General features: G+C 44.5%; 1 protein-coding gene and 1 long non-coding RNA gene across 2 annotated transcripts; one reads left to right on the top strand and one right to left on the bottom strand.

Moving 5' to 3' along the window:
• Positions 1-4,930: 4,930 nt before the first annotated feature.
• LOC112218212 lies at positions 4,931-6,180 on the bottom strand. Its single transcript, XR_002948599.2, has 2 exons — positions 6,125-6,180; positions 4,931-5,359 (listed from the first exon to the last, which is right to left on the bottom strand). It is a non-coding gene; the product is annotated as an uncharacterized LOC112218212 (long non-coding RNA).
• Positions 6,181-6,725: 545 nt separating this feature from the next.
• On the top strand, positions 6,726-18,850 carry LOC112218211 (dihydrolipoyl dehydrogenase, mitochondrial). Its single transcript, XM_024378830.2, has 14 exons — positions 6,726-6,884; positions 7,874-7,949; positions 8,101-8,180; positions 8,431-8,499; positions 8,632-8,701; positions 8,864-8,964; positions 12,149-12,292; positions 12,394-12,495; positions 12,623-12,813; positions 12,952-13,122; positions 15,103-15,292; positions 16,733-16,870; positions 16,969-17,058; positions 18,545-18,850. The coding sequence occupies exons 1-14, from the start codon at positions 6,846-6,848 to the stop codon at positions 18,608-18,610; spliced, it is 1,527 nt and encodes a 508-aa protein (XP_024234598.1). The 5' UTR covers positions 6,726-6,845; the 3' UTR covers positions 18,611-18,850.
• Positions 18,851-19,457: the final 607 nt, after the last annotated feature.

Below are 19,457 nucleotides of genomic sequence, written 5' to 3'. Positions count from 1 at the left end.
CAAGTTCTTTGTCGCTGTGATGCATGCAGACACACAACATACACTTGTTCTCTCTCAGACACTCGCAGACCGCTAACTAACTCTGCTGATGAGATGGTATTCAAGTTCTCTGAGTTGTTTTGTATTTTTGCAATGTACCTTTTACCCAACTGCAAGCACATGCACATCTATACCGTATGTCCATGGTCCACATAACAGTCACATCAGAATAACTCCTGAAATGCCAACCATGTAAAGTAGTGCAGCATCCATGGAGTATACTGTATAGGACTGCGCTGTGTTTCACATAAAAATAAATAGGGCACAGAAGTGTGTTAAAGGTTACTGCACTCCATTTTCCTGGTTATGAAACAGTTTGAAGCTCTAACGATCTTTATGCGATTCGCCTTAGGCGGTAGGCACAAACTGAACACTCCGGCTAATTAGTGAGTATTGATTGTTGATCTGTTTCTGTACCGCCACACAGAGGCCTAGTTAATTACATTGGTATGTGGGCCCTGTTCATATATAAGATACATCTTTCATTCTTCCTCAGCACAGATGAAAGTTTATTGAGGTAATGGTTGTTCCTGCAAAATAGATTGTACTGAGTGGGTGGCGCGTGACATCAACGAGCCAAAAATGTTGCACTATAAGGAATAATAAGTAGTTCTTCATTAGATGAATTGTCCAATTCAATCCATGTGGATGTTGGCTTTTCTGAAACATTCACAGTAGATTAAATAGATGTTTGCTTGGTACTTAAAGCACAACAGAAACACCAGACATTGCTGCCAGTAAACAGTAATGCCCTGACTCCAAACTGCTTACACAGTCTTCAGAAAGCTGGTTGGCTGATCATGTTTCTTTAATACATGCTGCCGCCAAGAAGAAGTGAACGTTAGCCAGGCTAGTCCAGAAAGAAAGCGCCAGTGCAACTTCAAATAGTGCCCCAGGGTTTCCTAGCAACACTAAGTAAGCGAGATGCTGGGCTGAGACGAAAATTAACCAAGAAGTTCTGAGTTCAATGAAGTACATTGCTAGGGATTCAGAGAGCAGTTTCTTTTAAGTATAAAGTCATCATTTAACTTGTTTTTTTTCAATCTAAATTTAGAAGGTTCTGTTACTCTGTGGGCTCGCTAGATGTTGTTCGGAGTGCGTGTGAGTGCTCAACTGACACATTTCTATACTCCGTAAGGTGTAAAGTATTGCTGTGTTTCTGAGTGCCTGGCATCTGTATCACTTCTGTCGTTTTCACTCTCGTTCTCTCTTGTTGAATGTAATAATAACAATACAACTCACACTGCCACCGTCTCTAAAAATCAAACAAAATAATGTATGCACTAATTAATACAGTGAAGCTGCATTACTAATTGTTGTTCATCTTCAAATGTTGCCCAGTGGTGTTGTCCCAGGGTTGGGCTGGCTGCTTCCGATGGCATTCACTCATTCATTGCGCTAGGTCTGAGGAGAAGCAGCCGCAGACAACAGCTCCAATACTCTCTTTCTCAGGGTGTCTGCACTCACAATGGACTTCCTCAGCCTTCATACAAAAGAGCCCGGTGCATAAAAACGGCCAATTTCAATGGCATTCCTCCCCACAAACCACCACTAGAATATGAGCTTTTCTCTCTTTTCTACACCCCCTTTCAGTGGTCGGTTTTACGATGATTTGGAATAAAATACATTTCAACACTCTAATCAAACAAACTGAAAGGTTAGATTGTGCGTGGAAGTAACTTGAAATGTGTAAAACAACAAGAACAATGCAGTAACGTGTCGTTCTAATTTCATGGAAAAAAGTTTACAGTAACAAGCAAGGATGCAATGATGAAATGTCAAATCAATGCCTACTCCCTCTCCTCCACAAACACACACTCACCCCTCCTGCCCTCCTAACCACCCCACCCCGTACCTCGCATGGGGAGACATTAGCTCCCCTATCACATCCTCAGTCTGGGCTGGGGGGTTGAACCATTGTCACGCTGTACAACGGGCCCCATTGGCAAACCGGCAGCTTACCACCCCAAGGCTGCCTGGAGACAATGAGGGGGGGTTAAAAGGAGAGTCGCTGTATGTCACATAGACCCAGGGCCTAATCCCCTTGCCCCGTATATCTGCACAGAGCGGTTTTGCACCGCGAATCAAAAGGCACCCCCTTTTAATCAGGCCCCTTTTCTCTTTCACTTTTATTCTGTCTCAGAGAAAAGGCTTTTATAGAATAGGGCCCTTTAGTGTAAGCAAGACACAAGGCGCAGCCTTTTGCCAAATGGATGCCTCAGGAAGGCTCATTTTGCTCATGTCGTGTTGGAAGTGGACTTATTTTGGGTTTGGTAGCTGTTTTGGCGAGCACGTGAAAAGACTTGAGACGGGACATGAAAGCTGGCTCTTGAAATTCACACAATTGACTTTGAAAGCAGCCTTCTCTGTGTGTTCGGGTGTGTCTTTGAGGGTGTTGTTGGTGTTTTTTAATCTAATTTGTCTGTCCCTGCATATAAAAGAGCACAAAACAACCTCTATTTCAGATGATAAATGTACAGAATTTGCTAAATGTCTTTTAGCAACATTATTAACATTTCTTGCGATGACAGTGTTAGTTAAAATAAATATTAAAACCACTCACTTAAATAAGAACTTTGGCATTGGGTGTCATGTGTGTTGGTAAGAGCATAATGCTGTCAAGGCCAAGGTTGTTGGTTCAAGACCTGCAAGGGTCACATGATGTAGAATTAGTTGGCTCTCCTTTAAGTGTCACTTTCAGGAGCTGCAAATTATAGCCAACAGGCTAACTGCACATGGTTTTTAATAATAACATTTTGGAACTAAATGTCTGCATAATTTATACTTTTGGCAAAGGGAAGTGAAACATTTTTAGTTGAGGAGGTGATTCAGTCAGATTTGACTTAGGTATTACTGCTTTTTAGACAATATTTTTGGGAGAAAACGGCAGTATATTGGTTGTCTATGTTCGCTACATACTTCAGTATGAGACTGCATCATTGAAGTTGTTTGTGTGACGTCAAAATGACGGGTGTAGTACAAAACAAAGTCATCGTCGATTGGATCGTCTCTAACCAATCAGAGTATTAAAGCCAATAACGATTTTTCAAAACGCCACTTTATCGAAGTGTGTTCTGGCTCTGGCTCAATCCGTTAGTTTCTGGGACCAATCAGAACGGTTAGAATGTGTTTGCGTTCTAGAAATCCAGAGGAAACATTAGAGAAGAAAAGTTTGTGGCTGTTGCATTTGGCGCAATGAGCTTGGGTAGCCAATATACTGCCAAAACTCTACACCATTCATAGGCCTATGGACCCAAAGCTCTCAGCCTCCATAATATCTACAAGGATAATATGAAACGGTCATTTGTGTAAGTAGGAGTCACAAAAAATATAAAAAATGGTTGAAAACCCGTTCCTCCAACTCTCCTTGGGGTCCATGAATTGAATTATAAGAAAATGTTTTTCCTCATCATGTCAGGAGAAATGTACACCAGTTCTAGAAATTGTACATCTATGCATTCAAGTAGTGCCCTCTAGTGTTCAAAATACAACTTGAGGCCAATCAAGGACACGTTACCCAGGCCAACACATACTGTATCACTGTGGCAATTATTAAAACCACCTAAAGATCAAGAATACATACGTATCTATAACCCTAGTACATTATCATACAGCATTGTGGCCTAAACATTATAATCAATGGATAACGCAATTAGGTTAAAAATCTTGTTTTACAAAGATGGTGTCTGGTATGGAAGCGAATGGCAGCATCAAAATGAGTAGCATGCATCCTAACCATCAATGAGATATTTTCACCTAAAAATAATGAGTTCTTCTGACAGTGGCACAGAGTGTAACTGGATCCATGGCAACAGAATCTCAGAACCACTGTCAACCCACATAGAACCTACACACACACACACACACACACACACACACACACACACACACACACACACACACACACACACACACACACACACACACACACACACACACACACACACTACGGGGTCGATCATGCCACCCATTAAAACAGGTTCAGTCGAGTTCAGCTGAGTTTGGCGAGTACTCGTGCTGCGCCCCATTCAGGCCGAGTCAGTACCCCCCCTAGATGGACCCTTTTCTCTGGACACACAATTGGGCAGTTCAGGCAGAAACAGAGCAGCTCGCAGCAGCAGTCACCATTCAAACCGGTGAGCTGATGTCAGACGGTGTGTGATGTCAGACGGGCATGGGCCAATGCTGAGTGGTTTGGACACCTGGGGGAATTCAAAAGGCAGCTCTTTTTTGTTCTGTCACTTTTCAGACTTGCCTCTTCAGCAGTCAATCACAATACCCGGCTTGTTGTTTTTACAAAGGGATCTTTTGGGTTAGTGCTTGAGAAGTCTGTACAAATAAATACACACAGAGCTCTACAAAGAATATCTGAAGATCAGTGCCTCTCTTTGTAGGGCTTGCCAGCTCAGAGCTCAGGGAAAATGTCCTTTGTATTATTATGAGAAGGAAAGAATCCTCCCAGCACTTCTATGTATTATCTAATGAACAAATCAATGACAAGTCATTTGTAATCTCATATGCTCATCATCTGTGTTCATTAATTAATTGAACATTCAAACTCAGCAATAATGGATAAGAGAGTGCAATCAATTGGACTTTTCTCCAGATTCACAAACCCTTTCTTTCCACCCTCTCTCTCGACCCACACACACACACGAACACACACACACACACACTCTCTCCCCACACACACACACTCCCGACACGTTCTGCCAAATCAAATGAAAGCGGGTCGAGCAGAACACGTCAACCCTGTTACGCATAGATAGACAGGCTAGAAATATTTGAACAAGTTTTTTGTGAAGGTTGCATTCAATTGCCACTCCCTGTTGCACACAAGCTTCCATTCTCCCTGTCACAATGGGATTTATGGGAGATTTAAGACGAATTCTTCAACCCAGTTACTTTATTTGGAACCTAATATGTTTTTTAAAAACCTTTTGAGATGGGAAAACATGTCTTTTATGCTTGTGTGTGTGAAGTCAATGCAAATAATTTATAATCTGCATAATATTCTCTCCAGTGCAAATAGTCTGTAAGGTGCAGATCTGTGCAGGGAGACTGCTAGGTTTAGCTTTTCAGCAGTCTGATGGCCTGGTGGTAGAAGCTGTCTCGGAGCCTGTTGATCCAAGAGCCGATACTCCGATATCTCGCTTGACAGATGGCAACAGAGTGAACAGTCCGTGGCTCGGGTGACTGGAGTCCTTGACGATCTTTCGGGCCTTCCTCAGATGCCGCCTGGTGTAGATATCCTGGAGGGCAGGGAGTGATGTATTGGGCCGTCCGCACCACCAAAGGGTTGGTGCACTGGCCACCCGAGCTGTGTACAAAACACATGTATAAGTATTACAAATGTGACTTGACTTTAGGATTAATTAGACAGGACTAGGATCTCTCTCTCTCACACACACGCACGCGCACACACACACACACACACACACACACACCACACACACACACACACACAGCATGACATTGGTTCATGAAGCATCTCATTGTAACATTGTGGAAATAATGATAGCAAAACAAGATATTTTGTCTAGCATACTATATATCAATATATTATGCGAGGTAAAAACTCAGCAAAAGGTGTCACATTGAGACTGATATCAAATCAACATTTTATTGGTCACACACATATTTAGCAGATGTTATTGTGGGTGAAGCTAAATGCTTGTGTTCCTAGCTCCAACAGTGCAGTAGTATCTATTGCAGTAGTATCTAAATCGATTCACAATAATACACACAAATCTAAAAGTAAAAGAATGGAATGAAGAACTATATAAATATTAGATTGAGCAATGTCAGAGTGGCATTGACTAAAATACAGTAAAATAAAATACAGTATATACATATGAGATGAGTAAAGCAGTATGTAAAAATTATTAAAGTGACTAGTATTCCATTATTGAGGTGGCCAGTGATTCCATGTTTATGTATATAGAGCAGCAGCCTCTAAGGTGCTGGGTTGCGTAACATGGTGGAAACCGGCTAGTGATGGCTATTTAACAGTCTGATGGTCTTAAGATAAACAGCTTCTATCAGTCTCTTGGTCCCAGTTTTGATGCACCTCCACTGACCTCACCTTCTGGATGGTAGTGGGGTGAACAGGCAGTGGCTCGGGTGGTTGATGTCCTTGATGATCTTTTTGGGCAGACCACACCACCCTCCGGAGAGCCCTGCGGTTGCGGGCGGTGCAATTGCCGCACCATGCTCTCAATTGTGCATCTGTAAAAGTTTGTGCGTTTTTTTCCCAGCTTCAGCTGTTGCGCCTTCTTCACCACACGGTCTGTGTGGGTGGACCATTTCAGATCGTCAGTGATGTGTACACCGAGGAACTGGAAAATTTCCACATTCTCCACTGCGGTAACATCGATGTGGATAGGGGCGTGCTCTCTCTGCTGTTTCCTGAAGTCCACGATCAGCTACTTTGTTTTGTTGACGTTGAGTGAGAGGTTATTTTCCTGGCACCACTCCGCCAGGTCCCTCACCTCCTTCCTTTAGGCTGTCTCGTCGTTGTTTGTAATCAGGCCTACTACTGTTGTGTCGTCTGCTGAGTGGCCACGCAGTCATGGGTTAAATTAATGTTTTAGACGCAAATAACTTTATTTTTATTTTATTGATTTCTAGAACACCTGTTTTGATCAGATTAAATGTACTATGACACCAAAGATTTTTTTACGTCATAGGGAGGCGACAGACAGTATTTGTGTTCCTTGGATTGTTACTGCGCAAGCGCAATTTCGTGAGTCCTTGGATGATCCGCCTGCTGTAGGTTACGCAGCCTGTAAAGGGACACATACAAAATGCAGAGCTGGAATCAAGTCTATCGCACTCTGGCAACGGTAAGGAAAAACAATTCTATGTCAATTAGTTGTTCAAGTTGTCTGGAACAAATATGAGTTAATGCGACATACGTTGGAGAGTTATCTCGGCTGTTTTTCAACGTGATTTATGAATTACAGGCCTAGCTAGCCACCTAGAGTAGCTATGCTCGTAAAACTCTCCAGCTATATACTAGCAGCTAGCTAGCTAGCGTTAGCGAGTACACCGTTCGCTAGTTAACTAATGTTAGTTGGCTCTTCCTATATTATATGCCCTCCCAAGCTAGCCTTGCTTGGTGCGTGTCTTGTACATACATTGGCGAACGTTAATGTCATTACAAAATAATCCATCTCAAAGTAAGCTAAATTAGCTAGCTAGCTAGCTACCACAGTCAACAAGCATCCTCTTGCGAATGACGAAAATGACATTCAGCCCGAGAGCCTGTTTGTGGACTGCTACCAATCACTGACTGTTAAACTCCAAGCACTCAACTTTGCTTTGTAAAGCTATTTGATTAATCATACAACTGTTGTTAGCCAACAATATATGTAAGTAAGATGTAAGACAAATGTAGCTAGTATTGTAACTAGTTCATCCTTCTACGACCTTATAATCATCACATACACTCACAGTCCTGTTCAAATTGCATTGGCCTTTACAGGATTTTTGTCAAGTCAGAACAAATTCTTATTTTCAATGACAGCCTAGGAACTGCCTGTTCAGGGGCAGAACGACAGATTTGTACCTTGTCTGCTCAGGGGTTTGAACTTGCAACCTTCTGGTTACTAGTCCATCGCTCTAACCACTAGGCTACGCTGCCACCCCAGCACTCTAGAATGCAGTCTTACATTCTAGAGTCCTGAATAAAAAAATAAAAACATTAACTGACTTCTTGACATGGATGACAACTACAACAGCATCACAGCAGAACCATATACAACACAAGCTGACATTAAAATCCAAATCTGTCTGCTCACTGTCCCAATTTGTGTCCTCTCCTAACACACAGCGGAGCCACCAACTCCCGAATCGGCTCCAGGGTGCAACTGTTCTCTCCGTCCGAACATATGCTGACAAAGCACAGAGTAAGTCAACGTTCCACTCCAACGTCCAATTAGCTAATCCGAGGTGCTGCTCCTATCCAACTGAATCCCAACATCTACACAAGGTGAATACAACATGTTCCTCTACAACTTGTTGCCACTTCTGATAAACATGTTCTTTGCACTCCTACAGTTGATGCTGACGTCACAGTGGTGGGCTCTGGTCCTGGTGGATATGTTGCCGCAATCAAAGCAGCACAGCTTGGTTTCAAGGTAAAAATTAGGCCTCTGTGTATATACCTTCCGCAGCAATCAAATGTTCGCTCCCGTCCGCACAGGGCTCTGCGCACCTCTCTGGAAAAGCGAGATTTCGGCGTTTGTGCTGAGGTGCCGTCGAGCGGACATTTTGATATTTGATCTTTTTGTTCAAGCGGAACTAGCCGAAGGTGTAAATATGGCTTAACCCTTTAGTAGTGATGCCCATCTTGTCGTCATTGTTCACCAACTTTGTTTTCTACTACAGACGGTGTGTGTGGAAAAGAATCCCACCCTAGGCGGGACTTGTTTGAATGTCGGCTGTATCCCCTCAAAGGTAAACATTGGGAATGAGGGGGTTCATATAACTTTTGCTAGGTTTTATTGCGCAACACTGTGACTGTGCAACTTCGTCTTTGTGAGTTGTTGAATGATGTAACATGTCTGTCTCCCTTGTCACTTTGTATAGGCCCTGCTGAACAACTCATATCTGTACCACCAGGCCCATGGCAAAGACTTCGAAAGCAGGGGCATTGAAAGTAAGAGTCCACATCAGCTAGAGCATTGGTCACCAGCAGCCTGGTCCTAGAGAGCTGAAGGGTGTGGACAGGCTTTCACTCCAGTCAAGTCTTTGGGGATGCCAGCAACAAACATTTACTTGAGACTCTTGCTCTCTCTCTCGCTCTCTCTCTCTGTGCCAGTCTCAGGGATCACGTTGAACCTGGAGAAGATGATGTCACAGAAGAGCGGTGCGGTCAAAGCACTGACAGGAGGCATTGCACATTTATTCAAACAGAACAAGGTGAGGTCTCAACTTTATAGTTCCTCCCTACGTTGGAAGAGCGATGCCTAGTTCACTCCAAATCAAATCAAATTTTATTTGTCACATACACATGGTTAGCAGATGTTAATGAGAGTGTAGCGAAATGCTTGTGCTTCTAGTTCCGACAATGCAGTAATAACCAACAAGTAATCTAACTAACAATTCCAAAACTACTGTCTTATACACAGTGTAAGGGGATAAATAATATGTACATAAGGATATATGAATGAGTGATGGTACAGAGCAGCATAGGCAAGATACAGTAGCTGATATCGAGTACAGTATATACATATGAGATGAGTATGTAAACAAAGTGGCATAGTTAAAGTGGGTAGTGATACATGTATTACATAAGGTTGCAGTCGATGATATAGAGTACAGTATATACGTATGCATATGAGATGAATAATGTAGGGTAAGTAACATTATATAAGGTAGCATTGTTTAAAGTGGCTAGTAATATATTTACATTTCCCATCAATTCCCATTATTAAAGTGGCTGGAGTTGAGTCAGTGTCAGTGTGTTGGCAGCAGCCACTCAATGTTAGTGGTGGCTGTTTAACAGTCTGATGGCCTTGAGATAGAAGCTGTTTTTCAGTCTCTCGGTCCCAGCTTTGATGCACCTGTACTGACCTCGCCTTCTGGATGATAGCGGGGTGAACAGGCAGTGGCTCGGGTGGTTGATGTCCTTGATGATCTTTATGGCCTTCCTGTAACATCGGGTGGTGTAGGTGTCCTGGAGGGCAGGTAGTTTGCCCCGGTGATGCGTTGTGCAGACCTCACTACCCTCTGGAGAGCCTTACGGTTGAGGGCGGAGCAGTTGCCGTACCAGGCGGTGATACAGCCCGCCAGGATGCTCTCGATTGTGCATCTGTAGAAGTTTGTGAGTGCTTTTGGTGACAAGCCGAATTTCTTCAGCCTCCTGAGGTTGAAGAGGCGCTGCTGCGCCTTCTTCACGATGCTGTCTGTGTGAGTGGACCAATTCAGTTTGTCTGTGATGTGTATGCCGAGGAACTTAAAACTTGCTACCCTCTCCACTACTGTTCCATCGATGTGGATAGGGGTGTTCCCTCTGCTGTTTCCTGAAGTCCACAATCATCTCCTTAGTTTTGTTGACGTTGAGTGTGAGGTTATTTTCCTGACACCACACTCCGAGGGCCCTCACCTCCTCCCTGTAGGCCGTCTCGTCGTTGTTGGTAATCAAGCCTACCACTGTTGTGTCGTCCGCAAACTTGATGATTGAGTTGGAAGCGTGCGTGGCCACGCAGTCGTGGGTGAACAGGGAGTACAGGAGAGGGCTCAGAACGCACCCTTGTGGGGCCCCAGTGTTGAGGATCAGCGGGGAGGAGATGTTGTTGCCTACCCTCACCACCTGGGGGCGGCCCGTCAGGAAGTCCAGTACCCAGTTGCACAGGGCGGGGTCGAGACCCAGGGTCTCGAGCTTGATGACGAGCTTGGAGGGTACTATGGTGTTGAATGCCGAGCTGTAGTCGATGAACAGCATTCTCACATAGGTATTCCTCTTGCCCAGATGGGTTAGGGCAGTGTGCAGTGTGGTTGAGATTGCATCGTCTGTGGACCTATTTGGGCGGTAAGCAAATTGGAGTGGGTCTAGGGTGTCAGGTAGGGTGGAGGTGATATGGTCCTTGACTAGTCTCTCAAAGCACTTCATGATGACGGATGTGAGTGCTACGGGGCGGTAGTCGTTTAGCTCAGTTACCTTAGCTTTCTTGGGAACAGGAACAATGGTGGCCCTCTTGAAGCATGTGGGAACAGCAGACTGGTATAGGGATTGATTGAATATGTCCGTAAACACACCGGCCAGCTGGTCTGCGCATGCTCTGAGGGCGCGGCTGGGGATGTCGTCTGGGCCTGCAGCCTTGCGAGGGTTAACACGTTTAAATGTCTTACTCACCTCTGCTGCAGTGAAGGAGAGACTGCATGTTTTCATTGCAGGCCGTGTCAGTGGCACTGTATTGTCCTCAAAGCGGGCAAAAAAGTTATTTAGTCTGCCTGGGAGCAAGACATCCTGGTCCGTGACTGGGCTGGATTTCTTCCTGTAGTCCGTGATTGACTGTAGACCCTGCCACATGCCTCTTGTGTCTGAGCCGTTGAATTGAGATTCTACTTTCTCTCTGTACTGACGCTTAGCTTGTTTAATAGCCTTGCGGAGGGAATGGCTGCACTGTTTGTATTCAGTCATGTTACCAGACACCTTGCCCTGATTAAAAGCAGTTGATCGCACTTTCAGTTTCACACGAATGCTGCCATCAATCCACGGTTTCTGGTTAGGGAATGTTTTAATCGTTGCTATGGGAACGACATCTTCAATGCACGTTCTAATGAACTCGCACACCGAATCAGCGTATTCGTCAATGTTGTTATCTGACGCACTCTAGCCTCTGCCAGGCGTTCATCTCACCTTCTATATATATAATCCTGTGGAAGATCTTGTCAGAAAGAGGCTAAAAGAAGGTGGAGGGTATCCAAGCCGTTTCCCATTAATTGGAATCGGCACGTTCAGAGGCAGAGATTCTAAACCGAAAGCCAATAATTTTCAATGGTGCCCATGGGGGGTAGTCTCATTACAACAAAAAAATAAATAGCCATCAAAAAATATATATTGCATGCTAGCACCGTAAATGAGCTACATTCGGGATATTTTGCGCTTCTGAAGAGGGATGGAAGGGGTGGTTGTTTTTGAAAAATCGTGTCTTCTCACAGCCAATCAGTGCTCCACTCACACCTATTTTCACAATATGAATTTCCCCAGGCTCTGGAGAACAATGCGAACGAGGCCTGGAGGCCAAGTTCACTCAAATTACACATTTGGCTCACTTTATGGATAAATGGCAACATCTAGGCAACTAATCAAGACAGCATCTGGAAATATGGGTTAGTTAGTGAGATTTCACCTCAGCAGGATTATAAGCTTAACTTCAGCAGCCTGTTTTGACTATCTTCTTTAAATGGAGGTGGCCATCTGTGGACATTACATTGTCAATGGACTTGGGTCTTTTTCCTGTACTCCCTTGTAATTTGAATCCATCACTAAGTTTGATACCAGTGCTGTTTTGATGCTTCCCCTTGGATTCTTTGTTCCAGAGTTTGTTATGAACTTGACCCTGTCTTTAATTGATGATGTAATGTGGCGGTTTCCCAGGTAACGCACGTGAACGGCTATGGGAGGATTACAGGCAAGAACCAGGTGACGGCCACGGCCGAGGATGGCAGTGAGCAGGTCATCAACAGCAATAATATCCTCATAGCCACCGGCTCCGAGGTCACGCCCTTCCCCGGGATTGAGGCACGTTGATGTACTACAGTACTAGTTTGTAGCAGATGACCAGCTGTTAGTTAACACGTGTCAAAGCTGAGTCCTAACTCTCCTAACCCCTGTGCTGTCAGGTTGATGAGGACACTGTGGTGTCCTCCACGGGAGCCCTGGATCTGAAGAAGGTCCCTGAGCAGCTCATCGTCATCGGCGCCGGAGTCATCGGGGTGGAGCTGGTGAGGGACGACACACGCACACACATACACACGATTGACAGCATGGTCTGTAAAGAGTAAGTGGTGGTATGAGGATTCCAACACCTAAGGTCGGGTCTAACATCCTGTTTGGCTTCTCGTTCTCCAGGGGTCAGTGTGGCAGCGTCTGGGCTCCAATGTGACAGCGGTGGAGTTCCTGGGCCACGTGGGCGGCATGGGCATCGACATGGAGATCTCCAAGAACTTCCAGCGCATCCTGCAGAAGCAGGGTATTAAGTTCAAGCTGGGCACTAAGGTCATGGGTGCAATCAAGAGGCCCGACGGCAAGATCGATGTGGCGTGAGTTCCATCCCCCGGGGGTGTATGTGTGTATATAGGGTGGATCTAGCTGTGAATGGACAAAATCACTAAGGTGAATGTCTATAGTTAAAAATCAGTAGGTATGACCCAAACGTAACTGTGTGTTCTTGCCTCCAGCGTGGAGGCGGCTGCCGGCGGGAAGAACGAGACTCTGACGTGTGACGTGCTGCTGGTGTGTATCGGCAGACGGCCCTTCACCAGGAACCTGGGCCTGGAGAACGTGGGCCTGGAGCTGGACAACAGGGGACGCATACCTGTCAACAACCGCTTCCAGACTAAAGTACCCAGGTAGACCTAAACTACCACACCCCTCTGTTATATTCAACACCTGCTTTTTCAATGCACACCTATATTCCAACCACCTCTCACCAAGGTCTCTTTCAAAAGGCACTAAATGTGATACCGCAATCTTTCCTTCCGGCGCCGACAGAGATGGCCGCCTCGCTTCGCGTTCCTAGGAAACTATGCAGTGTTTTGTTTTTTTACGTGTTATTTCTTACATTAGTACCCCAGGTCATCTTAGGTTTCATTACATACAGTCGAGAAGAACTACTGAATATAAGATCAGCGTCAACTCACCATCAGTACGACCAAGAATATGTTTTTCGCGACGCGGATCCTGTGTTCTGCCTTTCAACCGGGACAACAGAATGGATCCTATGCGGCGACCCAAAAAAACAACTCCGAAAAAGAGGGAAACGAGGCGGTCTTCTGGTCAGACTCCGGAGACGGGTACATTGTGCACCACTCTCTAGCATTCTTCTCACCAACGTCCAGTCTCTTGACAACAAGGTTGATGAAATCCGAGCAAGGGTAGCATTCCAGAGGGACATCAGAGACTGTAACGTTCTTTGCTTCACGGAAACATGGCTCACTGGAGAGACGCTATCCGAGGTGGTGCAGCCAGTGGGTTTCTCCACGCATTGCGCCGACAGAAACAAACATCTTTCTGGTAAGAAGAGGGGCGGGGGCGTATGCCTTAAATGCTAACGAGACATGGTGTGACGAAAGAAACATACAGGAACTCAAATCCTTCTGTTCACCTTATTTAGAATTCCTCACAGTCAAATGTAGACCGCATTATCTACCAAGAGAATTCTCTTCGATTATAATCACAGCCGTATATACCCCCCCCCAAGCAGACACATTGATGGCTCTGAACGAACTTTGATTGTGATTTTGATGATTGTGGACTTCAGGAAATAGCAGAGGGAACACCCCCCTATCCACATCGATGGAACAGTAGTGGAGAGGGTAGCAAGTTTTAAGTTCCTCGGCATACACATCACAGACAAACTGAATTGGTCCACTCACACAGACAGCATCGTGAAAAAGGCGCAGCAGCGCCTCTTCAACCTCAGGAGGCTGAAGAAATTCGGCTTGTCACCAAAAGCACTCACAAACTTCTACAGATGCACAATCGAGAGCATCCTGGTGGGCTGTATCACCGCCTGGTACGGCAACTGCTCCGCCCTCAACCGTAAGGATCTCCAGAGGGTAGTGAGGTCTGCACAACGCATCACCGGGGCAAACTACCTGCCCTCCAGGACACCTACACCACCCGATGTTACAGGAAGGCCATAAAGATCATCAAGGACATCAACCACCCGAGCCACTGCCTGTTCACCCCGCTATCATCCAGAAGGCGAGGTCAGTACAGGTGCATCAAAGCTGGGACCGAGAGACTGAAAAACAGCTTCTATCTCAAGGCCATCAGACTGTTAAACAGCCACCACTAACATTGAGTGGCTGCTGCCAACACACTGACACTGACACTGACTCAACTCCAGCCACTTTAATAATGGGAATTGATGGGAAATGTAAATATATTACTAGCCCCTTTAAACAATGCTACCTTATATAATGTTACTTACCCTACATTATTCATCTCATATGCATACGTATATACTGTACTCTATATCATCGACTGCATCCTTATGTAATACATGTATCACTAGCCACTTTAACTATGCCACTTTGTTTACATACTCATCTCATATGTATATACTGTACTCTATACCATCTACTGTATCTTGCCTATGCTGCTCTGTACCATCACTCATTCATATCCTTATGTACATATTCTTTATCCCCTTACACTGTGTATAAGACAGTAGTTTTGGAATTGTTAGTTAGATTACTTGTTGGTTATTACTGCATTGTCGGAACTAGAAGCACAAGCATTTCGCTACACTCGCATTAACATCTGCTAACCATGTGTATGTGACAAATAAAATTTGATTTGATTTATTCTATCTCCCTCTGTAGTATCTATGCCATTGGTGATGTGATTGCCGGGCCCATGCTGGCACACAAGGCGGAGGACGAGGGCATCATCTGCGTGGAGGGCATGGCTGGGGGTGGCGTGCACATCGACTACAACTGTGTCCCCTCTGTTGTCTACACACACCCCGAGGTGGCATGGGTGGGGAAGACGGAGGAGCAGCTCAAAGAGGAGGTGGTACACACGTCTCCCCAAACAAACACCCATAGTTTTGACCAAATTAAGTAGCGGACATGGCTTTTATATATAATATAATCACTGGATCAATGCTTTTGTTTGGATATCAGCTGCCAAAATGTTGATTTGTGATTTAAAAATACACTGAACAAAAACATAAAACACAACATGTAAAGTGCTGGTTTCATGAGCTGAAATTAAAGATCCCAGAAATATTCCATACGCACAAAATCTTATTTCTCTCAAATGTTGTGCACAAATGTGTTTACATCCCTGTTGGTGAGAATTTCTCCTTTGCCAAGATAACCCATCCACCTGACAGGTGTGGCATATCACAAAGCTGATTAAACAGCATGACCATTACATAGGTGCATCTTGTGCTGGGGACAATAAAGGGCCACTCTAAAACTGCACATTTTAGAGTGGTCCTTTATCACACAACATGATGCCAAAGATGTCTCAAGTTTTGAGGGATTGTGCAATTGGCATGCTAACTGCAGGAATGTCCACCAGAGCTGTTGCCAGACTTGAATATTCATTTCTCTACCATAACCTGCCTCCCAACTTTGTTTTTGAGAATTTGGCAATACGTCCAACTGGCCTCACAACCGCAGACCACATGTATGTCTGGGTGAGCGGTTTGCTGACGTCAGCGTTGTGAACAGATCCATGATGAGGTTATGGTATGGACAGGCATAACCTATGGCCAGCGAAAACAATTGCATTTTATTGATGGCAATTTGAATGCAGAGATACTGTACCATGATGAGATCCTGAGGCCCATTGTCGTGACATTCATTCGCCTCCATCACCTCATGTTTCAACCTGATAATGCACGGCCCCATGTCGCAAGGACTTGTACACAATTCCTGGAAGCTGACAATGTCCCGGTTCTTACTTGGCCTGCATACCCACCAGACATGCCACCCATTGAGCATGTTTGGGCTGTTCTGGGTATGACAGCATGCTCCAGTTCCTGCCAATATCCAGCAACTTCGCACAGCCAATGACGAGGAGTGGGACAACAGGCAACAATCAACAGCCTGGTCAATTCTATGTGAAGGAGATGTCACTCTGCATGAGGCAAATGGTGATCACACCAAATACTTACTGGTTTTCTGATCCACACGCCTACTCTTTTTTTTTAATGGTATGTAACCAACAGATGCACATCTTTATTCACAGTCATGTGAAATACATTGACCAGGGCCTAATGAATTTATTTAAATTGACTCATGTCCTTATATGAACTGTAACTCGTTTTATATTTTTGTTCAGTATTATATTGAAATCCCTGCAGGTATAAGAGTTAGCCACAAGGTGGCGATACTCTCCCCAAATTGTTGACTTTCCAAAGGAGTCAAAGTATCACACACATACTATCAACACAGAAGAGTGACCATAAAGCATAACAGTAACCTCAACTCTACTTCGCAGGGCATCCCATACAAGGTGGGCAAGTTCCCATTTGCCGCCAACAGTCGAGCCAAGACCAACGCAGACACTGATGGCCTGGTGAAGATCCTCGGCCACAAGGAGACAGACCGGATATTGGGCGCTCACATCCTGGGCTGTGTGAGTCATGCTACCTCTGTGCTCCTTAGCAGATGAAAATGTGGGCTATAGCGTATGAAGTTGTATGCTAACTATGGTGACCTTTGACCCTTGCCTAGGGGGCAGGAGAGATTATCAACGAGGCGACGCTCGCCATGGAGTACGGCGCGTCCTGCGAGGACGTCGCCAGAGTTTGCCACGCCCATCCCGTGAGTTTAACACACGACAGGGGCATGATCAAATACTCATTCATACATACATTTATTTTATTTATCTGTTATTTTACCAGGTAAGTTGACTGAGAACACGTTTTCATTTGCAGCAACGACCTGGGGAATAGCTACAGGGGAGAGGAGGGGGGTGAATGAGCCAATTGTAAACTGGGGATTATTAGGTGACCGTGATGGTTTGAGGGCCAGATTGGGAATTTAGCCAGGACACCGGGGTTAACACCCCTACTCTTACATGCATACAACATGTCATGTTGTAGAACAATGCAAGTTCAACAATGCCATTGATATGTGGTATTTACTAATATTTCAAATGGGAGATACTTTTTTGTAAAACAATCACTGGGTGAGCCGTCATACCCATCGTAGAACAGGGGTTGGCTGGTCAGTCAAATTGATATTTAAGATACTATTAACATGGACCATCAAGCTATTTGATGATCTATTTTAGGACACTTGGGGGTAGGCCTATTAGGGGAAAAAATGTGATGACTCTTTAGAATCTGACCTTAATGCCATGATCTCAATAAGTTATAGCGCAGGAGATGGCAAATCAGGTAATGGCACATTTCAGTCTGAAGGAAGTATGCTTTGGCGTGATTGGAATGCATCAGGAAGGTATTGGGACGTTCAGGAAAACATCAAGGATGAATAAACAATCTTTTTATTTATTTTATTTTATTTCACCTTTATTTAACCAGGTAGGCTAGTTGAGAACAAGTTCTCATTTGTGACCTGGCCAAGATAAAGCTTAGCAATTCGACACATACAACAACACAGTTACACATGGAATAAACAAAACATACAATCAATAATAGAGTAGAACAAAAGAAAACAAAGTCTATATACAGTGAGTGCAAATGAGGTAAGTTAAGGAAATAAATAGGCCATGGTGGCAAAGTAATTACAATATAGCAATTAAACACTGGAATGGTAGATCGGCAGAAGATGAATGTGCAAGTAGAGATACTGGGGTGCAAAGGAGCAAAATAAATAAATACCCGTATGGGGATGAGGTAGGTAGATGGATGAGCTGTTTACAGATCTTATGTATGTTTGATTGGTGAATCAATTCCGTTCTCAGTTATTCTGTGCAGATTCATCTCTCATTTCTAACAAATCCTGCGCAGCTTGTATCATAGGTGAAAACAGGCACATGTTCCAGTCTCCGCTTTTAGGGTCATAGTCTGTAATGGATTCAACCGTTCAAGATCTGGAGGTAAATTTGTGGGAAGAAAACGATTTGCCAGGATCGCTAGAAACGGTTTTACTGCGCCGTTTGTCCCAGCCGCTAGTAAGGTTATGCACATAACCACGGTTCTGAAGTGCCGCATTCAACTGACTGAGGAAGACCATACATTCTTTGATATTATTACTGCGAGCTGCACACCCACATCCACATTTGTGGAACCACACCACCAACCTGTCAATCTAACCTCTTCTTCCATCCATCCCTCTCTTCCAGACTGTGTCCGAGGCCTTCAGAGAAGCAAACCTCGCAGCCTCCTTCGGGAAAGCTATCAACTTTTAACTGCCGTCTTCGCTCACACAGCTGTGTACATAACCGTTCTGTCCACGACGTCCCCAAACCAGAAATCTGTCCACAAGCAGCGCACACACTCTAGGAGGGGGACACGGAATGTACCGTGACCCCTCAACTCCAATTAAGGGACTCCTCTGTATACAGGCATAGAAAACAGACACACCTTGTATCACATTAAGTATGTAATTTAAATGTTGTCAATAAAGGGGTTTGGGTGGTAAAAACGGACTGGAGATCAAGTCTTTTTGACTTTCTACATTGGTGTCTTGGGTGTTGCACTCAAGGTTTGCTGCTATATCAAATAGCTAACTATATATGTGTGTGTGTGTGTGTGTATATATATATATGTTAGTCGTAGTGTATCTAGCATTTTTCAAACACCACTTTCTTATTAGGACAGTGCTCAGAGATGTATATTCATAGGTTGGTATTGGGTGGAATACAGCTGTTTTTAACAATAAGAGATGAGTCATGACTGAATATTTTTAAAGACTGAGGCAAAACTACTTTTCAATCGGAGTAAAGAGGTTGGAAAGTCCAAAGCAGCAACTCGCTTGTATGAATTTCAATACTTATTCAAATATGGCTGTATTGTCTGTGTGTATACGTTCTTGCTTAACTCCGAGCTCTACAAAACCAATCAAATGTAGTAACGTTTCAAGTCTAGTGGTGTGTGATGCATTGAAGTGGTCTTCAGTGTAATGTGTGGAACAGCAGAGGGACCTATACCAACTACTTCAGTAAGATGTGACTTCCTCTCCATCTTCATGCATTTGGAGTCACTGTACGCCAGGTGACAGCAGTAGTGGTAGTCTGCTAAAGGGTTTTCCTAGAC

The sequence above is a fragment of the Oncorhynchus tshawytscha genome, linkage group LG19, assembly GCF_018296145.1.
Source record: "Oncorhynchus tshawytscha isolate Ot180627B linkage group LG19, Otsh_v2.0, whole genome shotgun sequence".
NCBI lineage: Eukaryota > Metazoa > Chordata > Actinopteri > Salmoniformes > Salmonidae > Oncorhynchus > Oncorhynchus tshawytscha.
The sequence above is the reverse complement of the archived record's forward strand: the minus strand, read 5'-3'. Positions and strand labels throughout refer to the sequence as shown.